This window comes from Mixophyes fleayi, chromosome 3 (assembly GCF_038048845.1).
Source record: "Mixophyes fleayi isolate aMixFle1 chromosome 3, aMixFle1.hap1, whole genome shotgun sequence".
In the NCBI taxonomy this organism is placed as follows: Eukaryota; Metazoa; Chordata; class Amphibia; order Anura; family Limnodynastidae; genus Mixophyes; species Mixophyes fleayi.
Window position 1 is genome coordinate 116,798,193 of NC_134404.1, and position 14,605 is coordinate 116,812,797.

The window sequence follows — 14,605 nt, forward strand, 5'->3', positions numbered from 1 at the left end:
GATCTTCAGCTAGAATGAAACCAGAGACATGTGCAGCACTGAAATGGTTATTGGAACAAATGTTCAGTCTGTATCTATCTCTGTATATATGACATAAATGTGCCAATGCTCAAATATATCTGTACTGGACTCTACCGTTTACAAAATATAAGTTGACTTGAAAATGCCAAAATGTTTTTTTTTTCCCCTCAAGGATGTAGGTGTAGGAGAAGTATGGGTGGAGTGACGGCATGTACACAGGATAGTGAGATTAATCAGTAATTTTTTATTAGATCCATTGGGCAACTGTGCCTACAATTGGAGTTCATAAGGACATTTTTGTTAAAATTGGTTAATTACTATGTTCTCTCAGCAGTCCAATATACATTCTATACAATGACCAACAGATTTCAGAACATTGCACCTTACTAATTTAATACAGGAAATCCGATTTCCATCTTCAGTACAGCATTTTACACATAAAGGTGATCATCTGAGTATAGCTTTAAAAATCTCCCACTGTGTGGTAAAATATCTATGATAGATTATACAGTTACCTTCAATTACATTGCACAGTTAACAAGACATATGTTATAGACTCCCCAAAAAAACCCACATCTCTTCATCTCATTAGTTATACAAGGTCAACATTTTTATCCTTCAAAAAATGCAGGCCTGCAACAAAACTGACATTTCCTCTCGTTATACGCCTATTTCTGAGCGAATGTTCCCAGTTTTATGTGAAGCACATTGAATTAGAGTGTCAAAATCGTTGCTACTGCGAGACGTGAAACATTTTTCATGTTTTTAGGGAGGAGCTGAGTGGATTGGGAGTATTTCTAACTAAATGCAGGCTAGGCACAGTTGTCCACCTCACTTAAGCCCCATGCAGTAATAAGATCTTGTTATGCAGGACATTTTAAATGTTTTTATGTTAGATAGTTTCAAAGGGTGGAGTGGATGTGGTGTATTTGTGGAAATGTTAACTGTTTAGTGGGAGGGAGGTGGGCAGAGACCATTTTTTATCTTTCAAAGGGGCCTTGTCTTTCTTTTACACTTGTGTGGTCAGAGATCGGCTCTTGGCCTATACTATCCATGAGGCACCTTTTGCACCTGCTACGTGTACTGGAAAGCGCATTTCTTTCAATATAAATAAAAGACACAACAATCTGACATATTTAGTAAAGATAGTTACACTATCATGATTCATTTAGAGCATAGTTGCCAACTCCCGGAGAGGGGGCGAGACTGGAGGGAGGGAGGGGGCAAGATGAGGCCCCCTGCAAAAACGTAATTTGCGTCGCGGGGGGGCGGGGCCAAAATGACGCGATTGGCCTCGTCCCGCCCCCTCCCGCCCTCCAAAATGGCGTGATTCACCGAGAATCGCGTCAAATGACGCGATTCTCGGTGAAATCCGGGATGCGGGAGAAATGCCATCTCCCCCGGGAGCCCGGGGACTTTCCGGGAGAGTTGGCAAGTATGATTTAGAGCAGGGTTTCCCAAACCCAGTCATCAGGGCTCCCCAACAGTGCAGGTTTTCTGGATCACATCTGACATAATTAAGACCATCTGTGGATCTGTTACAATGTGTCAGTCAGTAATAAATACACCTGTGCTCCAGCAAGGAGATATGGAAAACCTGCACTGTTGGGGAGCCCTGAGGACTGGGCTTGGGAAACCCTGATTTAGAGCATTAATTAGGCTGGAAAGAGCAGTATTTTAAAAGTTGAAATTAATGAAGAGGTTGGTAAATGATTGTAGGCTGGATATGAAGAGACATTTTTAATCTTTTCCTCATGCACATTTTCAGCCAGACCTGCAAGGTCACCAAAGTAGACACAGAGTGTTTTTATGGGGGGCAAGGCAGATGTATAGGTGCATCAATGAAATGTGCTGTAGGAAAACTGTTTGTTCAGTCGATAAATTACCTCTTGGATCTGGTCATACTACAATGAGTATTTTGTCTAGAATTAACCATTTATTAAGGCTTGCACTTATCTCCTATAGAATATCATTAGAAATTCTCAATTTCTTATTACAACAAAACAACATGACAAAAATATTTCTAAACACAATGGGCCTGATTCATTAAGGAATGTAAGCCAATAAAATTGAGTATGTTTTCTCCTGGACATATTCCATATTACAATGCAAGGGGTTCAAATTAGTTTATTATTTTGCACATAAGGAAACACTGGCTGCTTTTTCATGTAGCACACAAATACTTGATAGCTTTATTTGTACACTTAAATTTAAAGTTGATCTAGGACATGCCCTACCCCAGCTATAAATCTGCCATTAATTTTACCTCCTCCCTCCAATGCAACATGGTTTGCCAAGGTGCAAAGTTACTCTTTTTTTTTTGCTTTACTTTCCTTAATGAATCAGGCCTAATAGCACAAAACTTTTACTAATTACAAAAAAACAAACAAACTGGTCTTGGTAAGAGCTTGGGCCATGGAATATTAAGGGGAGCCAAAAAGTATGGAAATCCTACTTTACACCTACCTTTATTTTGGCATCTGTTATTCTGTAGAGAACAAATTGATTTCCTTCTGCTTTTGCATTGTTGTAGGACCTAAGTGCCTCGTCTGTTGCCTCAAAAATATTGAGATCATCACAATCTGCGTCGACAGTTGGAGCCTGACTAGCAGAACTTAATAGAGCGCACGAAGAGAGGATTAGAATAAGCAGGAGACCCATTCCTACCAATGTCATCCCTGGCTAGAGAGAACTGCTTAGCAGCGTCGGACTGGCCCGCCGGGGGACCGGTCTATCCCCCGGTAGGCCCCGACCCTGATCGCTCCCCTCTTCGTTGGTGGGGGAGCGAGTAACTGAAGACCAAAAAAAAACAAAAAAAACCTTGCGTGTCTGCGGCGCTGGCTCCGTGCGCACTGAATGCCGGGCGTGACGTCATCACGCCCGACATTCAGTGAGGAGCGCCGCAGACAGAAGACAGAAGACAGAAGACAGAAGAGAATAAAGAATCAGATAGAAAAGGTAAGTGAGGGAATGGAAGAAAGAAGAGAGCATGAAGGCAGAGCATGAAGGCAGAGCGTGAAGGGGGAGCATGAAGGGGGAGCATGAAGGGGGAGCATGAAGGGGGAGCATGAAGGGGGAGCATGATGGCAGAGCATGAAGGGGGAGCATGAAGGCAGAGTGGAGGGGGAGCATGATGGCAGAGTATGAAGGCAGAATGAAGGGGGAGCATGAAGGCAGAGCATGAAGACAGAGTGGAGGGGTAGCATGAAGGGGGAGCATGAAGGGGGAGCATGAAGGCAGAGTATGATGGCAGAGTGGAGGGGGAGCATGAAGGCAGAGCATGAAGGCAGAGTGGAGGGGGAGCATGATGGCAGAGCATGAAGGGGGAGCATGATGGGAGAGCATGATGGCAGAGTGAAGGGGGAGCATGATGGCAGAGTGGAGGGGGAGCATGATGGCAGAGCATGAAGGGGGAGCATGATGGGAGAGCATGAAGGCAGAGTGAAGGGGGAGCATGATGGCAGAGTGGAGGGGGAGCGTGAAGGGGGAGCATGAAGGGGGAGCATGATGGCAGAGTGGAGGGGGAGCATGATGGCAGAGTGGAGGGGGAGCATGAAGGCAGAGTGGAGGGGGAGCATGAAGGCAGAGTGGAGGGGGAGCATGAAGGCAGAGTGGAGGGGGAGCATGAAGGCAGAGTGGAGGGGGAGCATGAAGGCAGAGTGGAGGGGGAGCATGAAGGCAGAGTGGAGGGGGAGCATGAAGGCAGAGTGAAGGGGGAGCATGATGGCAGAGTTAAGGGGGGCCAGGAGAAGGGGGAAACAAAAGCAGCATGACACAGGGTGATGAAGGGGGGGCAAAAACAGCATGGAGGGCGCAGTCTGATCATAAGGAGGCCCAGCATGGTGATTAAGGGGCACAGTAATGTGTGTGTGATGGCACAGCGGGCTTGTGGCAATGTAATGTGTGTGTGGTAGGTGGTAGCTAAATAATGGGTGCTATTTTCTTTGTAGGGTGAAGGTGGGACAATTTAATTTAAGATGGGGTGGTTTGGGGGCTTTTAATTAAATGTGAATATGAATTATTTAATGGCAGTGACGGTTGCGGGAAATAGGTATATTTATTATACGTATTATACATAAATGCGATTTATTGCAGGGGCTGTCTGGGGGGAGGGAAATAGGTTTATTAAATGGGAATACTATAACTTTAATGTTGTGGCTGGAGGAAGGCCTAAGTATTAATTGTTGGTCCTATTGATTTAATGCCAGGGCTGGTTGGAATCTTCTAAATGTACCCATTATTTTTTCCAAATAGGGCCCTCAACATTCCAAGATCCAGACAAGCAGCAACTAAAGAAACCAGCAGCTGCAGGTGGTAAAAGTGACAACAACAGGTAGGACAGTCTGTCAAAAATTCTGAGTCTAGTGCAGGCTTGGCTAACCTGTGGCACTCCAGGTGTTGTGAAACTACAAGTCTCAGCACACCCTTCCAGCAATAAGCTGCTATATATTGGCAAAGCATGCTGGGGCTTGTAGTTTCACAACACCTGGAGTGCCACAGGTTAGCCAAGCCTGGTCTAGTGGGACAATACCGATTTATGGTGACTGTTCTGCCCAATCTAAGGGGCAGGTCAGACTGTGTACTCTTTATACACACACTGCATTCTTTATATACTACACTATGGTGCTAGCTGTCCTTCGTGGGCTGACCACTCCCCCTCTAGCGTCTAGTCTCGCCTCTATGATGACTGGCCACACCCCCTCTGGTGGGCCCCTAGCATTGCAGTTCCCCGGTGGGCCCTTCATGCCCCAGTCCGACACTGCTGCTTAGTAAACTGTGGGCATGTGATTTCCAGGCAATAATGAATGTATTTTGTAAAAAAAACAAAAACAAAATTCTTAGGAAAAGGTCATCAGACTTTGATAACAAATATTACCCAACTTGTACTTTGAAAAACAGCCTGCAACCTTTGCAGATACAGATGTGTACGTGTCTAAACACATGATTCCTGGATGTTGTCCACCTTTTGCATAAATATCAGAAAAGTATATTTTTAAATGAAAAAGGTAGTGATAATTTACTCTTACATTTTAAGTCATGTTTTTATCATTACAGCTATTGATGACTTGCTATAAAACTTCTCAATGGGGAAAAATTTAAAAAGAGTTGGTTTTGTATGTTGCAAACCAGCACAGATTGTATGTGGTTTTTAGGTCCAAACCACAGGTTTTATTACCCTATAGTTTTGAGGCTAAAGACTGCATCTGTAGTTTAGGGCTGACCACATGTCAAACTGTGAAAAAAAAGCAGATTTTTTTTTACACATAGTTCTGGCCTGTCAGGTAGATCACACAGCATGCCTACTATATTGATTTGCATTTACTGCATGTTAACACACTGGGGAAGCCTAGGGGACCTCCAATAACCTCACAAACTCAAGTGGTTTTAACTAGGGATGAGCGGGCTCGGATATCTGAAATCCGAGCCCACCCGAACCTTGCCGATCCGAGCCGGATCCGAGACAGATCCGGGTATTCCCGCCAATTGCAAAACTGAAAGCGAGTCTTCGAGTCATAATCCCGTTGTCGGATCTCGCGATACTCGGATTCTATAAATTCCCCGCTGGCCGCCGCCATCTTCACTCAGGCATTGATCAGCGTAGAGGGAGGTTGTGTTAGGTGGTCCTCTGCCCTGCTATATCCTGTGCTGTGCTGTGCTGTGCTCAGTCCAGTGGTACTGTGTCCTGTGCTCTGTCCTTCTGAGTTCAGTGGTGCTGCTGGGTCCTGTGCTGTGTCCTGTTCAGTCCAGTGGTGCTGTGTCCTGTGCTTCTAAGGGCATTGTTATTTCCCCATTATTCCCAAATTATAATTTTTTTTTAAAAAAGTTATAAAAAAAAAATAAAAAATTATAACAAGTAGATAACAATGTGCAAGCACACTCTAAAGGACATGCCCCTTCCAGTGCACCCAAAATGCTTTGCCTCCTGTCGTCTGCTGACAATTTACTGACCAAAATGTTTTATTGTGAAAAATCTGACCATTAAGGGTGGGTTTGGAAATCAGCCATTCTAACTCTTGACCCGTGTGCTATAACTTGCTGGTGTAACCTTATAAACATTTAGTAGTGGCAGATGTGTTCTCATTATTCGTCAACAATTTTAAAGGCAGGTTTGAAATTGCAAACACCTTAGTGTATAGACTAATTTTTTTACACTCGCATAAGATGCAAACAGATTACAGAGTGTACTAGATATAGCTAATCCATCTTTATTTACCTGCCTATTTAGTCAATTTTAGACTGTGAGGTAGTCCCAACAAAGGGTGATTTCCAAAGTATACTCCACGTTCTAATATTTTGACATCCATACACTAATTCAGTGGTCCTGAAAATAGAGAACTAATTGACATCATGACCAGCCCCATGTGAGTTTGCTGACATAAATTGACCAACAATAACTAAAATACTACTGGTAATTTGTACAAAAAAAAAATTACCCGCCCAGTAGTATGTTTGGGTAGTGTGGTAGACAAGACATGCAAATATGGAGCAAGGCGGCAAACTCCACACATATGAAACAATAATGAGGGACTTTGCTCTCACAGCACTGGGGTCAGGAGTTAAAGTGCTGACCACTAGGCCACTGAAAAATTCAACATCTCTATGGGAAATAAAAAAAAATGGGACAAGTCATGTGAAATGCTTTGTGTTCATCATGTTTAGCTCCTTGCATTGTTAGTAGCTAATATTTCTGCCTGCTGACAATGTAAAGTTTATTAAATATGTATGATCACCTGATTGTCACAATACTATCATTTTTTTCAAATGGTGATTGTGTTAACATGTCCTTTTGTTTATATTTCCTTTTTTCTAACAGACCGGGCACGCTGGGAACGCCGGCAATGCCGCCGGGCAGTCGTGGAGGCGCAGGCAGCGGAGGAGGAGGAGGAGCAGCAGCCAGTGGCGGTGGCAGTGCCACAGTCATCGGAGGAGGAGGAGAAGCCAGTGGCGGTGGCAGTAGCACTGTCATCGGAGGAAGAGGTGGCCCAGCCGGTGCCAGTGGCAGTGGCAGTGGAGGAGCAGGAGGAGGAGGCGGTGCCGGTGGCAGTGGCAGCAGCAATGGCAGCAGTGGAGGAGGAGGAGTAGCAGGCTGATCCGGAGCCACAGCAATTTCAGGACTCCACATCGGGCAGCCAAGAGGCAGTGGAGTTTGAAGATAGTAAGTATTTGCGATAAGTGATGGACATAATTATATAAGATTGAGATGTGCATTAAACTTGTACATAATCCCTGCTGTGACACATGTTGATTACATGGTGCCTTATATGCCACAGGTTTAACACTTAATATCTGGCTTCCAAATTTAGGACCATTAAACACTCAAACCACAGCCAGAGCCATCTTAACACATGGCCACGCAGGGCAGGACCCCCAAAAAAGTGGCCGCTAGCCTGGTCAACTTGTCAGTATATTAATGAATTGTTTATAACTTCAAATATCAACCAAATCCGTTAGAATACCTGTGAGTGATTGTGTAGGTAGTGGCCCATGGTAGTGCTTTGCCCTGGGACCAATAATGCTGGATAAGACAACCCTGTCCATGGCCCTATCCCCGTGGCTCACCAGAATGTAGTACATTGATCCAAATGCCTTCTCAAAGTCTAATGTGCGTCCAACTGGTTTTGTTGCCAGAGGCCTAACATTTGAAAGTAATGTAACAGTACACAGCTCTAGTAAATCCTGTCTGTTTAATGAAATAGGTATACATGTATGTAATGTTTATTTTCTGATTTCTTTCAGCACCCACTGAGGAAGCTGCCAATTGGCCACCACCACCACCCACCACAGCTGAGCTTATGGGCCACATGGCCGAAATTGTGGAGGACCTAGAAGGCGTCCACAATCGGATAGGGCAAATTATTGCCAATTTACGGTTCAAATTGGCCTACTGGGCCTCATATATGTCTTGATTTTTTTTTTTGTTTTTTTTCACTTTATATGTTCCATTTTATGTACATAGTTGAAAAACATTGTTTCATTTTATAAATATCTAAGTTTATACAAAAAGAAACCTTGGTGTGTGTGTCTTTATTCATCTCATTACACAACATGTGGGTGTAAGGATAAAAGAGAATATATATAACAAGTTAACCCATGCATGATACTCATGCATTCTAGTCAAATCCAGCTAATTAAGGTCTTAAAAAGGTTCTTGTCATGCATTTGGGCCTAGCCCAGGCCCCCTCAGGGGAAGAGCGTTACTTCCCGGCGCAAGCGCCCTTTTTAATGTGTGTTCATGAGGTAAAATTACCTCACGAAAATGAGTTTGACCCCTCAACTCGTAAATTTAGCCTTTACTACCCCTCTCATGGGGGAAGGGGGATGATGGAAGTTAACTGACTTCACTATTCTAATTTTTTGGTCAAATAATGTCAGTATACCAAATTTCAGGTCAATTGGATGAGTCCTTTTTGAGAAAATAGTTTTTACCCCACACACACACACTAACACACGGCTTTTACTTTTATATATTAGACAAGTTAACCCGTGCATGATACTCATGCATTCTAGTCAAATCAAGCTACTTAAGGTGTTAAAAAGGTTCTTGTCATGCATTTGGGCCTAGCCCAGGCCTCCTCAGGGGAAGAGCGTTACTTCCCGACGTAAGCGCCCTTTTTTAACGTGGTTTTGTCCACATGTCACCACCTCATCATTCTTCTCCATCACCTCATCCTTCATTTTCATCGCCACATCTATCCAGATGTCTATCCAGACACAGGGATCTCTCTCAGCGGTCCTGAGTATCACACTCCTCTCACTCTGTCACCCCCGGCAACCACCAACCACTCCCCACTGTCACCCCCGGCAACCACCAACCACTCCCAACTGTCACTTCTCCTTCAAGAAATATATATATATTTTTTTTAAATCTTTATAAACACTTTTAACAATTAACAAATTAAATACATCTTAGTATACCAAATTTCAGCCCTTTCTGAATTTTTTTTTCCACACACACTAAGAATTTAGTAGGTCAGTGTATAATTCCCTGCCCCATTGGAGCTTACAGTCTTAATTCCCTAATATAGACACACAGACAGAGAAAAAGGTCAATTTTGATTGCAGCCAATTAACCTACCAGTATGTTTTTGGAGTGTGGGAGGAAACCAGAGCACCTGGAGGAAACCCATGCAAACACAAACTCCACACAGATAAGGCCTTGGTCGGGAATCAAACCCATGACCCCAGTGCTGTGAGGCAGAGGTGCTAACCACTAGGCCACTGTGCTGCCCTCTTTATTCATGTGTTTTTAATGTAGCCATTGTCCATGCATTATGCGCACTATACGGCGACTTGAAATCCTAAACAGTGAAAGATCGTGTAGAATGTGTTTGTTGTTAACAGTGTGTATTACGCTAATTAGTAGCAAAGAAAAACAAGGTTGAGAGTGTTCCAGATTATTGTTAATTGACAGTGATTAATGAGTAAAGAGCTATCTCGCAAAATAAGCCCCAGGCATGTTTGTTGTGTTGTATATAAATAAACTGTTGGCCCCTCCCACAGTGGGCGTGAAGTATGCATTGTTTAGCTTGCCGTCAATCAGTTGAGAGACGTCGCTTATACGTGTAGCATGTTTAAAGATCTGCAGGTGGGTGTGTTTTCTAACAATTGCACTGCTTATTTGCGTCACTTAGTTGTATTGGACCACAAGGGGGTGTGTTTTTGCTGTTTGAGATGCTTAATTCACTCACGTACCGGTTTGCGTCACTCAAAGAATGCAACGCAGATGCGTGTGCATTTGCGAACTTTGATGAATTGGGCCCCAGGATAGGACAGTGCCTTCAAGACCTAGGGATTGTAGCGTTTGTATGAGGAGAGAGTGGTCAACAGTGTCAAATGCAGCAGAGAGATCCAGGAGAATTAGAAGAGAGTATTGGTTATTATTTTTTGCTGTGATCAAATCATTGACAACCTTGGTCAGCGCAGTCTCTGTGGAGTGTTGAGAGCGAAAGCCTGACTGAAGAGGATCCAATAGGTTGTTTGCTGTAAGAAAGTGTGTGAGGCGGGTGTAGGCAATTCTCTCGAGAAGCTTGGAGGGGCATGGGAGCTAGGAGATGGGGCAGTAATTTATGAGAGAGTTAGGGTCAGAATTCTGTTTTTTTAAAATGGGAGTAATCACTGCATGCTTGAAAAGTGATGGAAAAATACCAGTAGAAAGAGATAGATTACAGATTTTAGTTAGAGGGGGAATGAGCACAGGAGACAGGGACATACCAATTTGAGAGGGAATGGGATCAAGAGGACAGGAGGTAGAGTCGGAAGATGAGAAGAGAGTAGAAACTTCCTCTTCATTTGTGGGATCAAATGAAGAGAGAGTGTCAGAGGGTGCTACAAAGGAATTGAGCAGATTGCTTGTCAAGGGAGATACCATTTCAAGCCTGATCTTATCAATTTTGTCCTTGAAATAGGAAGCAAGATCCTGTGCACTGATGTTAGTTGGAGAATTTGGGGCAGGAGGATTCAGAAGAAAGTTAAATGTGTTAAAGAGGCGTTTGGGGTTAGAAGCCTGAGCATAGATGAGAGATCGGTAGTATGCTTGTTTAGCAGTGTCCAGAGTATTTCTATAGGAGTGGTAGATATCAGTATATGTGATGAAATCATTAGAGGCACAAGATGTACGCCAGTGACGTTCTGCTTTACGAGAAAGTTTTTGTAGAGTTCGTGTTACTGTAGTGTTCCACGGTTGGCAACGAATTCTACGGGAAATATGTAGTGTCGCTGGAGTCACTTGATCCAGGGCAATTGCTAGGGTTTGATGAAAATGGGGTACTGCCCGATCAGGGGAGGAGAATGTAGAAATTGGGGAGAGAAGGTGTTGGAGAGAGGTGGAAAACTGTTGAAAATCAATAGAGTTGATATTCCTGCGGGTACGAGGAGGTTTGGAAGAGTTTGACAATAGGGAGGGTAAAGAACTGGGGGTGAGCAAGTATCTAATAAGGTGATGATCCGAGAGGGGGAAAGGAGTGTTAAGGAAATCAGAAACTGAGCATAGTCTAGAGAAAACAAGATCAAGACAGTGGCCATCCTGATGAGTAGCGGATTCAATCCACTGGGAGAGGTCAAGTGTGGAGGTTAGAGAGAGTAGTTTGGAAGCAGCATTGGAACGTGGATTAGAAATAGGGATGTTGAAATCACCCATGATGATGGTGGGGATATCAGTAGATTAGAAGTGAGGGAGCCATGCAGAGAAGTGTTCAAGAAATTGTTGGTGTGGACCAGGGGGGAGATAGATGACAGCAACATGCATAGAGAATGGGTTAAAAATCCTAACAGCATGTACTTCAAAAGATGTGAATGTGAGTGATGGGACACTTGGTATAACTGTGAATGTGCACTGTGGCGAGAGAAGTAGTCCAACCCCCCCTCCTTGTCTGCCTCCTGGTCTGTGGGTGTGGGTGAGATGGAGGCCACCATGTGAAAGGGCTGCAGGTGAGGCAGTGTCTGAATGTGTGAGCCATGTTTCTGTTATTGCTAGAAGGTTGAGGTTGTTTAAGAGGAAGAGATCATGTACGGAGGTAAGTTTGTTACAAACAGAGCGTGCATTCCAAAGGGCACATTTAAAGGACTTTGGAAGAGAGGGGAGACAGGTTATGTGTTTGAGGTTTGCCAGATTTCTGTAGTGTTCAGATATATGTGTGTGGGAGAAGTGAGGGGGACCTGATTAGGGGTAATATCACCAGCTAATAGAAGCAGGAAGGAAGAAAGGTAGGTAAGATGATTGTAAGATGTGTGTCCTTTTAGTTTCTGGCGGCAGGGTGAGGCTGTTAAAGTTATTGAATTTAAATAGGAAAAGAGTTCATGAGTGTTCACTAGAGGTGAGTGAAGTAATGAAGGGGCAATGTGGACAGAGGTGTGTGTTGCAGGATGGGTGAGGGATGATATAGTCCTAAAGATAATGCCATGAAAAGAGATAAAGAAAAATATTTTGGCAAGCATTGGGACTATCAGTCAAATAGCAAAAATGAGGAATTAAATGAATTGCCTAATTGCAATGTCCAGTGTAATCAGATAAGTAGTGCAGAGCTAGGATGCAGCAAATGTAGTGTATTCCTGGATGTCTGGATAGAATAACGTAATGATGTGGGGAGCCATGTGGGGGAGTGGGTGGAAGTGTTGAATGGAGAGTAATAAAGAGCAGGTAATTGAATAGCTGAGATTTTGCAGAATCATGGGAGAGGAGAGGGGTTGAAAGACAGTATAATTTCTTCCTACTTGTGATGGGAGACAAAGCTTAAATAAAATTGAAGTACAGTGCTGAGATAGGGGACTGAATTAACTGTAGCATGGGTAGGGAGTGGTTGAGCAAGTAGTACAGCAGTCTGATTAAACAGAGTGGATTTTGCATTGAAAGCAGACTGATAAATAAAACAAACTTTCATGAGATGAGAGAAAAATGAGATCAGAGTCCAAAACAGTCCTCATGTTGCATGTAGCTTGTAGCCAGGGAGAGTTGAAAACATCAGAGGTGGAATATGGAGTTTCAGGTGAATACTGACAGTTGTCCTTGTGAAGCTGTGTTAATAGGCAGAAAGTTCTTCTCCTGTTTCCTCCTGTTCAACTCCGGTATAACTCCGAATTATGCTATTTAAATTTTTTGTTTCACACTTGTATCTATACACACTTAGAACTATACACACTAACTATGCAGCCATCACTGGCTTTGCAGCCATTCTACTTTGAATATATCTGAGCCACAGTGAGCACCCGCTATCAGCCATCTCTTAAAGTATCGGATACACTACGGACATTTATTTACCAGAACACATCAGTAATGGGATGGAAATGCTGTACTCCGCCTAGTTTACATTTTTATGAATGTCACATTCACATGCAGATAAGAGTATCTGATAGGTGTTTGGGGGATGTATCTCTGTACTGTGTATTAAACTGCATACCATTGATTTACTTCTTTATTGCACCAAACCTCTTTACTTGTTAACTTAACACCTAAAACCTTATCTATAATATAATAACACTGACAACAACTTGATTTTGGTAAAAAAAACAGGTCCCAGTTTTTTAAATAATAAAATTATGGTGGCGCTGAGAGCAATCAGCCCGGGCTTACAAGGACGTGCCCCCATAAAGCAGGACAAGGGGTCCCCCACAGAAAGGGACCAAGAGCCAGGGTGCTTCGAAGGGGTAGTGACATGCGGCCAATCAGCGATACCATCGTGTGAATTAGCCGCTGATTGAAACATCTCCACATTACCTCAGTCTTAGAAGACAATACATTACATTGTCAATTAATTACATTTTCTTCTGTTACCAGGTGACCAAACAAACTCTGGTAGCAGCCCCATCACGGTAGTCCCATTGTCTCTTTGGACCTCTGTCTCTCAAGCTGACCGCGTTAGCCTGCATAGCTGTCCAGGAAGATGAGGGGGTCGGGCGAGTGGAGAGTGTCGCAGGCCCCTCTGCAAAACCACAACAAACAGAATCAGGTAATTACCCTTATTGTGTACAATATAGAATATAACACCACTAGACTTGTGTATATTCCTGTACCATTGTTCACTCTCTACCCTTGTTTTCTTTTCCAGGATTAAATGGATAACTCCAAATCAATTTGGTTTAAGATATTTTATTCACTTTTTCTTAGATGCGGAGCCACCACCCACTGTGAGTGACCAGTCAGAGGAGCAGGAGGAGGAGCTGTGAGAGATCCCGCCCTCCTCACCGCCTGCTGGTCCTGCACATTGTCCATCTGTGCGGTCACTGGAAGCAATAGATAAATGGGACAAGACCACCAAAGAGCTCCTAATAACCATCAATCGCAGCCTTCGGTAGAAGAAGCACCAGGAAGGAGTGCCAATTAGCACGGAGAAGAAGGGCCTGATGGAGAGCATTTTGAACGCTATAAATGGGTTTGGCCAATCCCTGCAGCCATACTGAATCGGCTGCTCGCCGTGGCTCCAGAACCTTCCCCCACATGTGACCCCCGTGAGCCTGAGCCTAAGGAAGCAGAGGACTCAGGACCTGGCTCTGCTCCTACAGCCCCCAGCTGAAATAACAGCAACATATTGTAAAAAATATATAAAAATTATAAACTGCATAACCTGGATGTGTTTCACTCTATTAACCATAACCTCCTAATGACATATACAAGCTTACTTAACTTATCTAACAATAAAGACACTGAGACATATGAAAGTGGCTAAAGAAGGTCACAGTTTATTAATTATTTAATAAATGGCGGTGAAAGTGAACCGTGAGACAGCTAAATCAAACTAATATTTGGAACCAAGCGTGGATGGCTGACTCCACGTACCCGGGACACATCCTTAACTGCCTGGCCAACGCTAATTCTGACGTCAGAGTGACTAAGCCCCCTCCCGACTACGCAATGGCCGCCCTCAGATGCGGGCCAAGGGATCCTCATCAAAAAGGACCACGTCACGTTCCTGGATGGGGATAGCACCTGTGGTCAAACAGCGATAACGCTGTAACGATCAGCCACTGCCCACAGTGACTTCCTACCAACTGTGCCTGCTCTGTGACGTGGGGAGGAACCAAGTTAAAACTCATACGCCACGGAAGCAGGGAGGACAATAAAGGGCATGGGTGGGTGGGATCTCGAGCAGTA

General features: G+C 43.8%; 2 protein-coding genes across 10 annotated transcripts in view; one reads left to right on the plus strand and one right to left on the minus strand.

The window, feature by feature from the left end:
• The window catches only part of LOC142143931 (voltage-dependent calcium channel subunit alpha-2/delta-4-like), a 56,110-nt gene extending 53,395 nt beyond the window's left edge, over window positions 1-2,715 (minus strand). For 3 of the 5 annotated variants that reach the window (XR_012689608.1, XM_075202213.1, XM_075202214.1), the window contains exon 1: window positions 2,488-2,715. Coding sequence is in view for 2 of the 5 variants with exons in the window: in XM_075202213.1 (XP_075058314.1) it covers window positions 2,488-2,697 (210 nt within the window). In the remaining 3 variants the exon portion in view is untranslated. The remainder of the gene's footprint in view (window positions 1-2,487) is intronic. The other 2 variants (XM_075202221.1, XM_075202215.1) reach the window with 1 other exon arrangement.
• The window catches only part of LOC142143933 (uncharacterized), a 454,648-nt gene that overhangs the window by 30,475 nt on the left and 409,568 nt on the right, over window positions 1-14,605 (plus strand). The window contains exons 3-5 of one of the 5 annotated variants that reach the window (XM_075202225.1): window positions 6,836-7,053; window positions 7,108-7,177; window positions 7,759-7,963. The exons of 1 other annotated variant lie outside the window; for it this stretch is intronic. In XM_075202225.1, the coding sequence (XP_075058326.1) occupies window positions 6,836-7,053; window positions 7,108-7,177; window positions 7,759-7,928 (458 nt within the window). In that variant the 3' untranslated portion in view covers window positions 7,929-7,963. Of the gene's footprint in view, window positions 1-6,835; window positions 7,054-7,107; window positions 7,178-7,758; window positions 7,964-13,291; window positions 13,464-13,562; window positions 13,578-13,621; window positions 13,803-14,605 lie in introns of those variants that run through there. 3 more of the 5 variants (XR_012689612.1, XR_012689609.1, XR_012689610.1) reach the window with 3 other exon arrangements.